Below are 13,051 nucleotides of genomic sequence, written 5' to 3' on the forward strand. Positions count from 1 at the left end.
GATGAATCTCACTTATGCTGAGTGAAAGAAGCCAGTCTCAAAAGATTACAAATTGTAGGATTTCATTTATAGGACATTATTGAGAAAAAATCAAAACTGTAGGGATGGAGAACAGATCAGTGGTTGCCAGGGGACTATGGCTATGTAGGTGGGCGATTATAAACTGACGGCGTGAGGAGGATTTTGAAGTGATGAAATTATTTTATGCTCTGATTAGGGGGTAAGTAATTAACATTCACAGAATTGTACACCGAGAGAGAGACCATTTTGCTACATGATAACGTTAACAGTAAAAAATAGAGAGTCTCCTAGGATACAGTCTGTGCCGTACCGTGATGGTGACAACAAGCGTGAATACTTGCTTGTCAGTGTGACTGTGGCGTCTGCTGAGGCGGCTGAGGGGTACTTTACTACCGCCATTCTGCACAACTGCAGGAGCATGGCGATCATCAAAAGCAGACTGGCTTTTATTTGGTTTAATCATGGTTTTAGGCTTCTCCAAAGACAACACACTGTCTGAGACCTGCCTTCTGGGTGGACGACTACCACAGCCCCACCCCTGGGTACCTCACCCTCGCGACACTGGACATTAAAAGGGACGCATCCTGCTGTATGCAGAGTACGCCTCAATGACACAGGTATTTTTTAAATCCCTCTTCGGGATTTAAATCCCTAAGAATCCATAGGCTAATGCAGAGAAAGCACAGGGTGCAGAGCCTGACACACAGAAAGCACTGGGTGAACGTCCGCTGCTTTGGCACGATTGTTACTACTGCTGCTGGAGGGGGGAACTGTCCCCACTTTCAAAACCATAAGGCGTCGGAATCCTAGGTACAAGACAGCCCAAGCACCGTCAAGCTTCTGGGACCCAGAAAGTACGCTTGCCCATAAGTCAAAACATGGCCAACGGTTAATGCACAGAGATGCTCATCACGGTTTGTTCTTAACAGCTGAAAACGTGAAAATAACTCCAACTCCAGAGGTGGGTTAGCCAACTGCGTTACGGAACAAACTATATGTTAATATTTACACGAAGTCTGTAAAAACATGGGAAAGCGTTATAATACAAAGTGGAGAAACAGAGTTTAAATGATGTGGATTTCACTATGTATAAAATATTTATGAATAGAAAAAAATGCCAAAGAGTTCAGTTTAAGATGCCAGTTCCAGCATTTACATTTAAGTGCAACCTCTCTCAAAATTCCATTAAAACAAGAACAGGTCTTCCTTACTTCCTTTGAGGCCTGCTCCTGAAAGGACAAAGAAAATAGAAGGCACAGTGTCCAAAAAACTTCAGAAGTTGGAAAACAGATGAATGAATGGTAAATGACACAAAAAAGCTAACTCCCAGACCAGCAGTGGAAACGCCAAGAAGCTTCTACCACAAAAAGTGCCCCAAGTCTCAGGAACGGCATCACCGAGAGTTGCTTCCGGAAGCAGCGAGAAGGCAGGGCTCCAACTGGAAGTGGCTGGAAGTCTCTCTCTCTCTCTCTCTTCTTCCCCACTTTTTAGGAAATAATTACAGGAACTTGCAAAAACTGTACAAGGAGGCCCATGTCTTCTTCACTCAGTGTCTCCCTCAATGGTAACGAGGTAAACAGCTGCCACGTGACGCTGTCGCATGTGCAGATGTGTGTAAACACCGCCGCCATTGAGCCCACGCACACCGTCTCCTCGGAGACACCCATCCCCCCACCCCCACCCCCGGTAACCTCTTCTTCTGTGTTCTAAAGAGACGGTGTAAAACTGATGTTAATTATTCTTTAAATGTTTACAATTCTTCAGGGACACCATATGGGCCTGGCAACATATGCTGGAGGAACATTTTAATCATGAATTCAAGTTTTTAATGTTTGTAAGATGATTCAGATTTCCTGTTTCATCCTGGTTGAGTTTTGGTAGTCTCTGGTGTCTGAGGCATTGGTCCGTTGCCCCCAGTTAATGATCTGGCAAGCTTGGGGCTGTTCAGTGTCCTGTGTCCTCTACGTAACCGAGGGCCTGCAGAGACACCCTGTGCACGCTCGATACTCATGACCTGTGTCTTCTCTTTCCAGACTTGTCAGTTTTGCTAGACGTTTATTAATTTTATTGACTTTTTTTTTCCAAAGAACTGGCTTTCTGCCTCAAGAATTTTCTGTTTTTCTCCTTTCAATTTCATTATATTTTGCCCTTTATTATTTCCTCCTTTCTGCTTGTTTTGGCCTTATTTTGTTCTTCTTTTTTCGGGGTCTGAGGCTGGAGTATAAATCGGAGACCTCCCCACTTTCCTAATGCAAACGTTCAGTGCTGTGCACCCGCCTTCTCGGCGCTGACTCTTATTGTCCCACAGACTCCGACAGGTGTGTTTTCACCATCAGTCAGCTGTATTTATCTCTCCTTTGAGATGTCCTCTTCCACACTCGAGCTATTTGTTTAAGAGTGTGTTGTTTAATCTCCAAACGTTAGGAGATTCCCCTGTTGTTTTTCTGTTACTGACTTCTGGTTTGAGCTCCTTCTGGTCAGACAGCACACAGGGTATGAAGCCGATTCTCCTGAACCTGCGGAGGTCTGCTCCACGCCCCGGGTGCGGTCCACGCCGCTGGCCTTCCAGGTGCGCTGCCCACGCGCCTTCCCTGGATGCGGGTCAGGTCCTGCTGGTGGATGGCGGTGCTCAGTTCTGTGGATCAGGTCCCGCTGGTGGATGGTGGTGCTCAGTTCTGTGGATCAGGTCCCGCTGGTGGATGGCGGTGCTCAGTTCTCTGGATCAGGTCCTGCTGGTGGATGGCGGTGCTCAGTTCTGTGGGTCAGGTCCCGCTGGTGGATGGCGGTGCTCAGTTCTCTGGATCAGGTCCTGCTGGTGGATGGCGGTGCTCAGTTCTGTGGATCAGGTCCCGCTGGTGGATAGCGGTGCTCAGTTCTGTGGGTCAGGTCCCGCTGGTGGATGGCGGTGCTCAGTTCTGTGGATCAGGTCCCGCTGGTGGATGGCGGTGCTCAGTTCTTCCGCGTCTTGGCTGCTTTTCGGTCTGGAAGTTCTACGACGTCTGAGAGGCTGTGTTGGGGTCCTGGGCTGCACGGGTGGGTCTGTCCGTCTCTCCTCTCAGGTCCGTCTCCGGGCTTCACGAGTTCTGAAGTTCTGTCGTCTGGCGCACACGTATTTAGGATCGTTGTATCTTCCTGGCAGACTGAGCCTCATGTACCGTCCCTTTTTTGTCCACCGTATTTTACCTGAAATTATTCCATTAACATAAGGCATACCTACTTTAAAAACATTCATGTTTCCATAGTCCATCATTTCTCATCCTTTTCCTTTCACCCGACCTCCGTTGTTACCGCTGAAGTTGAGTCTTGTAGATAAACTACAACTGGGTCGTGTGCTCATAGCCACTCTGCCGCTCTGCTATCTTCTAGTTGGTGCGTTTAGATCATTTACTTTAAAAGAACTACTGATTTGCTGGTGCTTAAATCTGTCACTTTATTATATGTTCTCTGCTCACTCCCTGTTCCCGACTCCTCTGTTTCTCTTTTCTGGCCTGCCAGCAGGTCACTTGTACAGTTTTGTAGTGTTCTGAGCACTCTGCATTGCAGATACTTCTCAGTGGTTGCTGAAGCTATTAAGATACACATAGGGGACTTGGCCTCCTGGGGCTGACATATCCCTCTCCCCACTTTAACATAAGAATGGGTTTGTGCGTTTCTTCTGTCACCAGCATCACGGGACGCTACGGGTTTTTGACCTCGAGTACGATTTCAGAAAAACGCGGGGACCGTCTCTCATACTTCTCCCTGTTTTTACCCATGCCACCGTTCCTTCCCCTCGGGAATTCCAAGTTTTCCTCTGTTACCATGTCCCTCCTACTCGGGAGGCTTCCTTAGACATTCGTTAAGGGTAGGTGTGCTGGTGACAAATTCTCTTAGTTTCACTTCGTCTGAGAATGTCTTGATTTTCCTTTCATCCCTGAAGGATACTTCCACTGGCTGACAGTTCTTTTCTCTCAGAACTTGAAAACTGTGCACTTCATTCTGGCTTCCGCAGTTTCAGATGAAAAACTAGCTGTCACTCAGATCCATGTCCCTGGAGATGCTACAGTGCTTCTCTCTAGCTTCTTTCAAGATATTTCCTTTGTGTTTAATTTTCAGAAGGTTAATTAGCAGGTGTCATGGTGTGGATTTCTCTAGTTTTATACTGTGAGGGCTTCACTTAGCTTCTTCAATCTGTAGTGTTATGCCCTTCACCAGATTTGGGAAATTTTCAGTCATTACTTCTTAAGGTATTTTCCCAGCCCCGATCCCTTTCTCCCTGTCTGGGACCCCAATTAAGCAAAGTCCCACACTGTGTCCCCTCATCACAGGTCCCCGAGGCTCCGTTCCTGTTTGTTTTCAGTCTGCTTCCCTGTGGCTCTGGTGAGATCATTTCTATTGATCTGCCCTTGAGTTCACAATTCTCTCTCTCGTCTGCAGTCTACTGTGGAGCGTATCCAATGAGCTTTCTATTTTGGTTACTGTATTTTCCAAGTGTATAATTTCTGTTTGGTTCTTTTTAAAAAAAAAAAACACATAATTTTTATTTCTTTGTTGAGGTTTACCATTTTTTCATTTGTTTAAAGAGGATGTGTAAGTGTTTGCAGAAGCATTTTTACGATGCTGCTTTAAAATCGTCATCGGGTAATTCCGCCACCCGAGTCACTGTGGCGTTGGTGTCTGGTGACTGTCTTCTCTTGTGCATGTTACAGCTGCCCTGCTTCTGGACAGGATAAGGGGCTTTTGCTGCATCCTGGACACTCCAAGCATTACGCTGTGAGACCGCCTCCTCTTTAGCCTTCCCCTGGCGGCAACCACCCGGCTCAGGAGGAGGTGGAAGTCCCTGCTGACACGATGCTGCAAAAGCAGACCCTGCAGACGGGGTGGTGTCAGCTGGGCTCCCCACTGGCCCACCAACACCAGGGCTGGTGAACGAGGGCCGCCCCGCTGCTCCAGGGTGGGAGCAGGAACTGTGTGCCGAGCCTTCTGACTCGGGTCAGTGACAGGAAAGGTGGCCAGCCCCCGCCATCGCACTCTGGCTCCAATGCTGCCCCAGAGGATCAGCTCAGCCCTGCTGACACTCCCTGGGCTGACACTCCACTGCCTGCTGCAGCCGGTGGTCACCGAGAGCCCTGCTAGCCCAGTGGCACTGCCGGGTGGGCCTGGGTGCTGGTGCCATGGGGCAGGAAGGGGACGGGTTTTTCCTGGGCATGTGGCTAAAGTGGGGCGGTGTTGTCAGAGGGCTTCCCCTTGCGGGGACAGGCTTTCCTGGGAGCTGTGTGTATCTTGTTGCTGATCCAGGCAAAGTGCAGCTGAGAAAACTCGGGAGCTCGCCGAGTCCCAGGGTCCTCGAGGCCACCCTTGAGCCCCTGCCCGGGCCTTCCTCGGTTGGTGTGATGCGCAGGGTTCTGGGTTGTAAGGGAAGGACCTGGGCATGACGTGGCTGCTCCAGCTGACCAGAACCAGAAGCTAAAGAGCTTTTCAAAATCCAGCATCTGCACATCCTCTTCCGCATCTGATCTTATGTGTCTCTCCCCTGCCTCTGAAGAAGACCGGAAATTCATTTTCTTTAGAGAGAAGACAGCAGGCCTCCGGGCAGAAGGGTACCAGGTAGAGGGCAAAGTTGCCCGGGTCAACAGGGGACCGAGGGTACATCCCCACAGTGACACTGAGCTTGCCGGTCCTGTCCCCAGCTACACGCCCAGAAGCTGGCAGCCCAACCTCCAGATAGGCGTCTTCCCTGAAGACAGGACCCAGACGCCAGTCCTGAGGGCTCCCAGTGAAATGGCCACGTTCAACCTAGTGCAGCCGCAGGGAGTCCACCAGGCCCAGGGTGGGTCCAGGAGCTGCTCGATGCCCCCCCCCCCCCCCGCCCCGTGAGCAGATGGCTGGTACCACCAGGGCCTCGAGGAGAACATCAACAGGAGACCTACACCCAGACCACCATGGTGACAGAAAGCAAGCAACTTAGAGGAAGCAGGCTGTGCAGACAGAAGAGAGCTTCATGAAGTCCAGGAGTCAGTGAGCGTGTTCTAAATATAAAAGGACAACAGCAACACTACAAATAGGGTCAAAGACGTTCTCACGGTGGAAAGAATTCAGAAAGCTCAACACGCAGGTGAGAGTTTCAGAGAAGCAGCAGCAGAAAAGGGAGACGAGACGCCTCCCGAGAGGTGGGGATGAGAGGTGCCAGACGAGAGGCCTCCGGGTGTCCAGCACGCGGCGCAGACCGGGCCGCCAGAGCGCGTCTCTATCGCACTTCGGGGCGCCGGACGGCACACGGCTCTTCAGTCCCCCAGAGAGAAGGCACGAGGCGGGCCAGGACCCAGACCCAGAGGCTCTGCCCGGTGCGGGGAGGCTGCCCCTCGCACCCACCGCAGGGTCAGCGCAAGGAGTGGATAGACGGGGTCGTGGCCCCGGCTCCCCGCACGGTCCAGGCGGGGACCCTGTGGCTGCTGGCAGCCGGGCAGCAGGTGGGCGGAGGGGCCCAACGCTGGTTCCCGGCGTGCCTGCAGCCCGGGCGGAGGGGTCCTGCTGGCCAACCAACGGGCTTCCCGGCGGAGCTGCACGTGGTGCGGAGGGGCAGCGGGAGGCTGCCCTCAGCCTGGAGCACCAGGGTCTGGGGGCCTCACCCCGGCCGCGGCTGCCTTTCAAAGGGCACCCCTCGCTGAGGTCCACAGGCCCAGGCCCAGGCCCAGGTCCACGGAGGCGCGTTTGGCTTCAGGGCCTGGGTCGCGGGGGGTGACCGTGCGGCCACGTCCATGTTCGGCCGCGCCCACTCCCGGGACCCAACACTCGTCTCCTGATCGAGGGCAGTGTAAGACCCAGAGCAGGGGTGCTCAGCAAGGATCCGTTCAGTAAGTTTTCTAAAGAAAGAGTAACAAGAGTCTAGCCCCTGGCAGTCTGGAAGGGGAGGGACGGGGCCCAGCACACAGCGCCATCCTCGGGGGGAGGGGGCGTCCCCAGTGCCCCCCAGCCCCTGAAGCGGGGGACTCCGCGCGCTGGAACGGGCCTGGGTGGGCAGGTGGGGGGCCCCAGGCAGCAGTGAGGGCACCGGAGGGCGGGACGGGCAGGCGCCAGTCTCCAGGACGAGCAAGTCTATCCAGGTGCTAAACCCACAGACAGCACCTGGGATCCCCCAGAGCCGCCAGCACAGACGCAGGAGCCCAGCCTTGTTCCAGCTGAGAGAGCCCTTCGGCCGCTGCCACTCAAACCTTTACTGAACTTTCCCCAGTTTCCTTCCTCAAGAGAGTGACGCTTTAAAACGCCACGTGCATACACTTAACGCGTCACACACGCGACATGTATGTTTAACACACACGCAACCTATGCACAGCAGCTCCACCTGTGTGCGTGACAAAGGCACGCCGTGCCCACCCTGTCCTCACCCCCATCCTCGGGAGGAATGGGCTCCAGGCGCCCCCAGCGGGCAGGGCCAGCCCTGGGCCCCAGGCTCCCCTGGCCGGCCAGGCTTCCAGGGAAGGCCGAAGGGCGGGTGACGGACGGCAGGCCGTTGGGTTCACAGCCTTCCTCTGCACTGACCCCTTAGGAGCAGGCGTTCCTGGATCCGTGGGAGAAGGAGAGGACCAGGGAGGTGGAGGCTGCCTGGGTTTTCACTCGGGGGGGGAGGGGGGGGCCCTGGAGTCCCTGTCGCCCTCCCGACCGTGAGGGGGTGACGGTGGGGCCACATGTCCCGGGACGCCTGTCCTCAGGGGGCCCCGTGCGGCTTCCTGGGAAAGCCGAGGATGTCCTCAGCTGTGTGGAGGACACTGACCCCGCAGTCACCGCGTGCGACGCTGGGAAACCGAGGCACAAGGAACGAAGGGCTGACCGTTCGGACACGGAAGGCGGCGAGTGCAGCAGAGCAAGGGGTGCCAGGGGCAGGAGACAGCCCGGTGCGGCGGGGACCAGGAAGCGCTGTGAAAGGGGCGCCCGGAGGACCCTTGGCCCACAGCTTGAGGGCTGACCCCACAGCGAGGGCTCAGCAGGTGCTGGCAGCTCCCCTCCTGCCTCCCCACCCAGCTCAGATGTCACTCCTCTGCTTTGAAACCTTGGACGGCTTCCTGCTGCTCACGGGAACACGGCCACAAGCCTCACCAGGGCCGACGGGTCTGGCCTCTGCCTGGCCCGGCCGCCCGGCCGCCAGCGAGCACATCCTCCCATGCGCCCTCAGCCCCACGCACGGGCACCCACCCGGGAGCCCCCCAGACCTGCCCGGGCGCCCCTGCTGCACTTCGCGCTGCCCGTCGTCACACACGCACGACCGTAGGTGTGTCCCCGCAGACAGCGCCGGGACAGGAGTGGCCTGCCGTCTGCTGAGACAGAGGGAGGCCTGGCTGTCAGCACCACCTGAGGAAGGGGGCTGAGCAAAGGCCAGACGGGGCAGCGGGGCTGTGAGCCGCGAGGACGGGAGGTGACTTGTGAAGACGACACCGGGGCGGGGGCAGCCCTGCGGACGGGACGTACCTGAGCGAGCTCACCTCCTCCCTGGAGAACAGGAAGCTCTGCTCGGCCGGGCCCGCCTGGGCCTTCAGCATCTTCAGCTCCATCTCCAGCTGCGAGGAAGCACAGGAGGGGTTGAGCGCGGACCACGGGCCCCAGGAATCTGCAGGCGCACCCGCTTCCCTCTCCCCGGCGCCCCGCCCGTCGCCAGGCCTCCCGCAAACACAGGGCCTCCCTGGGTTTTCCTTCTTGTCTCCAGAGCAGCAACAGACACGGTCACAGGGGCGCGTGGGGGGACATCGAGATCCGGGGAAAGGGGGCCGCGGCGGCTGGACAGAGCAGGCTCTAGACGCACCGACGCTCTGATCGGCTCTGACATCTTGATACTTTATTTATCTTGTGACTTCAAACTCCTCTACAGGATGTCAGGCCACGCACTGACCGCTGGGAAGGGACCCACGGTGGGGGCGGTGTGGGGCAACGGCGAGGCTGGAGGAGAGCAGGGAGGAGACTCCCGCGCGCACCCACGGGGAGGAGCAGAAACGGGGCGGGCGGCCCCGAGCGGGGGCAGAGCACTCTCCCACACCAGCGCCCGCTGCCCTGGGCTCCGAAGGCCCCTGATGAGACGCCTGCATGCAAGTGCGCGGCGGGCCCCGGCAGCCGGCTGCAGGCTCGGTACCACTGTCCTCACGCCGGGATCTGGCCGTTCTCCAGTCCGCCCTCGGGGCCTCCCACCCCGCACCAGCCCAGTCCCCGCGTGTGGGTCACCGGGAGGAGAGAGGGCTGTCATCGAGCTCCGCTCTTCCTGGCCTGCGCCCGGCCACCCGTCTGCCCGCCCTCTCAGCCCTGGTGTGCCGCCCACCACCGGCACCGGGGACTCCTGCTCTGCCGGCTGTCCGGCTGTGTCCTGACACCCCAGAGAGAGGCCCTTAACCTCCCACCCAGTTCTCCACCGAGCCCCTGAGGGGACAGGGGATGCGGGCAGGACCCCTCGTGGCGCCCACACTGGCCACAGACAACAGCCGTGAGTGAGGCGGCCGGTCCCCGAGGCTGGGTCTGTGGCCCCGGCTTCACCACTGTCCAGGCTGCATGGCTGACGACCTGCCCCTTAACCCGGGGCGGCCAAGAGCTCCCAGCTCACATCCCAGCACGTGCCCTGCATTGGTGGGAAAGGTGTTGTGACAGACAAGCAAGGACCCGCAGCCCTGGGCAGAGGGGAGGAGAGCGTCTCCTTCATCTGCCCTCCCGGCCTAAACGGACAGGCTGACGCCTGCAGTGCTTCCTCCTGGAAACGTTCCCTCCAGGCCATTCTTGGAAAGGTCCTCCTGGGGCGACCTGATTTAGGAATTCTTGGGCCCCAAACATCCGGTCTTTATGGTGCCCCAATTAGTCATCAGGTCCCTGGAGGAAACCCTGCCCCTAAATGGGACCAGCGCACACCCGGGAGCCCGAAGCCTGAGGGCTGGAGCGGACACCGAGCGCAAGCGCCCTGCGGGCCAGCTCCCTGCGGACCAGCTCCCGGCAGACCAGCTCCCGGCGGACCAGCGCCCTGCGGGCCAGCTCCCGGCGGACCAGCTCCCGGCGGACCAGCTCCCGGAAGAGCCTTGGCACAAGTGAGTTGCACGCGGGTCCGCACGTTCAACCCCTACTGCCTCTCCCGGTGCCGAAAGGACGCAGCCCAGCGCCCGCCTCGCCAGCTGCACCCCGATAGGCGGTGGCGGCGCTCTCAGCTGGGCCCCCCGTCGGGGTGACGGCCCGCTTCACAAGCAAGCACCAAAGACGCCTGGGCAACGTGGCGTCACGTGCAGAACAAAACCGTGCGTATTCGAGGAGAAGTGACACCCACCGTGTCCAGGGGCCCCTCACCTCTACCTCAGAAGCCTGGGGCTCAGATGAAGCTCCTCCCAGGAGCCAAGCTGTCCCGACGCGCGGACACTGCCCTGCCCCTCACCCGAGTGTCCAGGCCTGTCGCTCCTCTCTGACACCACCAGGCCTCCTAGCTGGTGGCCAGTGGGTGGGCACCCAGAAAGCCCCTGCCCTCACTGTGTCCAGCCTCATGGCCACAGTCAAAGAGACCAGCAGAGACACGAACCTCACTGGACCAGGAAGACTCTCTCCCGGGGACATAGGGCCTGACAGTCCAGTCTGGGCTGCTCTCTCTCTCTCTCTCTGTTTTTGGGGGCGGGGGCTGACCTCTTGAGCAGAGGAGAGGCAGATACCCCCGGCTACCACGTGCCCGTGCAGCAGAGCATGATGGTGGTCTCTCCTGGAGATGCATGGTCCCGGTGCCCTGGTGCCAGGCCCTGCCCGAGGCCCGGCAGCACCTTGTCCTGGATCCGGCGAACGCTTTGCAGCCTCAGGAGCTAAGGTTCAGGTGTCGCACGCAAACGGGTGCACGTGGAGAGGTCTCTCTCCAACTTCGCCCCGTCCCCTCCTGCAGCCTGCATCTCCCGGGCTCAGCGCACACATTCACCAGCTAAAAGGTCAACGCTCTTCCCTTCTCTTAAATTTATTTCTTGTTACAAAAATGGAAGATTTCCTACACCTCGTTTCGTACGTTGAGTTTTTCACGGAACACATTTGGAGGTATTTCCACACTAGCACAGAGGGAGCTTCCCTGTTCACTTTCGTGGCTCCTGGAACCATCCCAATGGCCAGCCTCCTGCCGACCAACGTCTGACCTGCTTCCCACCTGGCGGCTCAGACACACCGGTCCCCACGGTGTGAGCTGACCTGCAGGACGAGTCCTCAGAGCCACACGTCTGCCTGCAGTTCCATCCGATGTCACCACAGCCCTGGGGTTGTTACCGCGCAACCCAGGGCAAAGCTGGCCTGCTGAGGCCATGCTGTGGTGAAGGACAGGGCAGTGTCTACTGCAGGGCACCTGGCGCCGGGCCAAGCAAGGAGCACAGGCTGGTCGCGCTCAAAAGCCCCGAGCCCCCCCGACAGCTTCCAGGGAAGGGTTTTCAAAGACACCGTCAGGGGTGAGGGTTGCGGGTGTCTGATCAGCTCGTGGACATTCTGCAGATCTGTTGGCGGTGGTAACTGGGTGGTATTTTGGGAGCCAACATCATCGACCTTCTGCTTCCAACTGGTCTGGTGTCGACATGCTGGTGGTCAGCACGCAGCTAACTTCCTCTACCAGGCAGGGTTTTAACGTCTGCAAAACAACTCGAGGAGCCGGCCCAGGATGTTATCTACAGCCCTAGGAGGACCTAGAGGTCCCCGACTTCATTCCAGGGCTAACCTCTTATTATCATCTTGTCTTGCTTGACTGTTCTCCTTTGTTTCTGTATTTCCTCACTTTTCTGATTAAATTTGCGCTTTGGAACTTGGGGACAGCCTAGGAGGCTAAAGATCTTTTATGGACAAGAGGCAGGGGACCCGGTGGTGGGGGACGTCTGCCTCCCGGAAGGCGCGAAGCGTCCTGCTGGGTTTCAGGTTGGGGGCCCGGACATCCCTGCTTCGGTACAGAAAGGGCTCATCGTCCCCCAGGGACTCACTCACTGACTTCCTGTTTGTAACTGGGTCTGCTTCTGACGTCCTGTTCTGTTGACAAGAATCCTGGGATCCTTCCTCTCCCCCACCCCACCCACCCCACATTAAAATAAACCAAACAACCCTTTTTCACAAAACCAGGGCTGTGCAGAAGGTGAGGCCGAGGCTCCCAGGACTTGGCCGCATGCAGAGCCGGCACGTCCTTCTCGACCCGCAGGCCCGTCCGGGGCCCTTCGTCTTTCCACCTCTTGCTGTTGTACACGGCAGTACTTTCTTCCCTTGTCTAAACTTGCTGTTTCTGTAGATACAGGACTTGTCCCATTTCTGCACATTAACTTTGTTGCCCACCCGTTCACTAGGGCCTCAGGCTGACGGCGAGGCTTGTGGGCCGACCGTCTTCGCCCCGATCACGCCCTCCTCCACAACACAGGCACCTGGAGCTCTTCCTCTTGTCTCAGGTGGATGACTAGTGTCTCCAGGATACCAAGGTAAGGTTCTAATACTGCACATCTCTTTTGGAGTCGGGATTGATAGGTTATATTTCCCTAGAAAACTATTCATTTCATTTGGATTTTTATTTTAAATGGAGTTGTGACGTAATTCTTAACTTTTTACGGAATTCACGTAGACCTAGTAATTCTTCCTAGGTTTGTCTCTCTTTTGTTTTCATTTATCTTCCTTACTGTTGAGGCGAAGCTTGCACACAGGGCGGTACACACCTTGTGAGTCCAGCTCAATGACTCTGCCCGTCCGTACCTGGGGAACCGCGTCCAGGTCAGATCAGAGACTCTGGCAGCCAGGAAACGCTCTCCGGCACACACCCCTGCCCCGAGTCAGTAACTCCAAGCTAATTACTCTTATTTCTTATTTTGGGTGGTGATCTTTCTACTCATTTTTTACTAGGATTGTGAATAATTAATATGTTTTACTGGTTTGTTTTCAAAGCACAGGCATTTGGATTTGTTATTTCTACCATTTTTCACTTTCTCATTAACTTCTGCTTTGATCTTTACACTACTTTTCCTTTACTAAGGTTTATTCTGTTTTCCAAGTTCTTGAACTGGGTGTTTAGTCCATATATATTTACTCTTTCTTGTTCAATAACATAAATATT

At 56.5% G+C, this 13,051-nt stretch overlaps 2 protein-coding genes across 5 annotated transcripts in view; both read right to left on the bottom strand.

Annotated features, from left to right (window-relative positions):
- Window positions 1-13,051, bottom strand: part of PSMG3 (proteasome assembly chaperone 3) — a 476,610-nt gene that overhangs the window by 271,552 nt on the left and 192,007 nt on the right. The gene's annotated exons all lie outside the window — the stretch shown is intronic.
- Window positions 1-13,051, bottom strand: part of MAD1L1 (mitotic arrest deficient 1 like 1) — a 316,541-nt gene that overhangs the window by 94,832 nt on the left and 208,658 nt on the right. For all 4 annotated transcript variants that reach the window (XM_067705326.1, XM_067705328.1, XM_067705327.1 and 1 more), the window contains one exon: window positions 8,464-8,552. In XM_067705326.1, coding sequence (XP_067561427.1) covers window positions 8,464-8,552 — 89 coding nt within the window. The remainder of the gene's footprint in view (window positions 1-8,463; window positions 8,553-13,051) is intronic.

The sequence above is a fragment of the Pseudorca crassidens genome, chromosome 15 (genome assembly GCF_039906515.1).
Source record: "Pseudorca crassidens isolate mPseCra1 chromosome 15, mPseCra1.hap1, whole genome shotgun sequence".
In the NCBI taxonomy this organism is placed as follows: Eukaryota; Metazoa; Chordata; class Mammalia; order Artiodactyla; family Delphinidae; genus Pseudorca; species Pseudorca crassidens.